Here is a 1,195-nt window from a genome sequence, read left to right as displayed (position 1 = left end):
GCTTATGTATATTCTCATACTAGAATCATTCAGACTCCTAACTCTTACTTTTGTCTCTTGCATTTAACTCCCTTTCTGAGGTTCTTTATGAATTGTCTTACATTTATTCAGAGGTCCATAATCAAAGCCCAGAGGACATCAGTGTCAAAGGTTACTTTAAAAACTTATCTCAGAGTATTGACAAAAGCATCTCTGTGTCATTGGTAGAAAGTATTGTGTCCCCAGAAAGATGAACAACTGCACCACAGTGAGCACATTCTTTCTGTGGGGGTTTTCCAGTTTCCCAGAACTACGGAATCTACTCTTTGTGATGATTTTATTCTCACATGTGACAATTCTATTTGCAAATCTGTCCATTATTTTGGCCATCAAGCTCAGTCAAAACCTTCACACCCCCATGTACTTTCTCCTATTCAGCCTGTCCTGTTCTGAAACCTGTACCACTATGGTTATCATCCCCCGCATGTTAGCAGACTTGTTATCAGAGAGCAAGACCATTTCTCTTCCTGAGTGTGCCACGCAGATGTGCTTCTTCTTTGGCCTGGCATCCACCAACTGTTTCATCATGGCTGCCATGTCCTATGACTGTTATACTGCCATCCACAATCCGCTGCATTGTCAAACCCTTATGACAAGAAAGATCTGCTTTCAGCTTGTGATGGCCTCCTCAGTGTTGGGGTTCCTGATATCTCTGTGCATCACCACCATGATATTTAGCTTGTCTTTTTGTGACTCCAACAATATACAACATTTCTTTTGTGACATTTCACCTGTGGTTCACCTTGCATGCGATTACACTTCTTATCATGAAATGGTTATTTTTGTGCTCTCTGCCTTTGTGCTGGTGGGCAGCTTTATTTTAATTATTATTTCCTATGTCTTCATTGTGTCCATAGTTGTGAAGATGCCTTCAGCAAAGGGGAGGTATAAGGCCTTCTCCACCTGCTCCTCCCACCTCACTGTGGTGTGTATACACTACGGATTCGCTTGCTTTGTCTATCTGAGGCCCAAGAGCAGGGACTCCTTCTGCGAGGACATGCTGATGGCTGTGACATACACAGTGCTGACCCCTTTGCTTAACCCCATTGTTTACAGCCTGAGGAACAAAGAGATGCACATAGCTCTAAGGAAGGTACTAGACAGTGTAATTAAATTTTTCTCTCAATTGACAAATAAAATATCCCTGAATATTTAA

The 1,195-nt window shown here is 41.9% G+C and overlaps 1 protein-coding gene across 1 annotated transcript; it reads left to right on the top strand.

Moving 5' to 3' along the window:
* The first annotated feature begins 229 nt into the window (after positions 1-229).
* On the top strand, positions 230-1,195 carry LOC104847807 (olfactory receptor 10T2-like). Its single transcript, XM_019204405.2, has one exon. It carries the CDS (start codon positions 230-232, stop codon positions 1,193-1,195), a length of 966 nt encoding a protein of 321 aa, XP_019059950.2.

This window comes from Fukomys damarensis, unplaced genomic scaffold (assembly GCF_012274545.1).
Source record: "Fukomys damarensis isolate Sample0158 unplaced genomic scaffold, DMR_v1.0_HiC HiC_scaffold_16, whole genome shotgun sequence".
Classification (NCBI taxonomy): domain Eukaryota; kingdom Metazoa; phylum Chordata; class Mammalia; order Rodentia; family Bathyergidae; genus Fukomys; species Fukomys damarensis.
Note: the sequence above shows the minus strand (reverse complement) of the source record. Positions and strands in the feature narration are given on the sequence as shown.

Bases quoted from the DNA above. Each gene is read 5' to 3' on its own strand.
- LOC104847807 (XM_019204405.2), top strand. From the start codon at position 230: ATGAACAACTGCACCACAGTGAGCACATTCTTTCTGTGGGGGTTTTCC.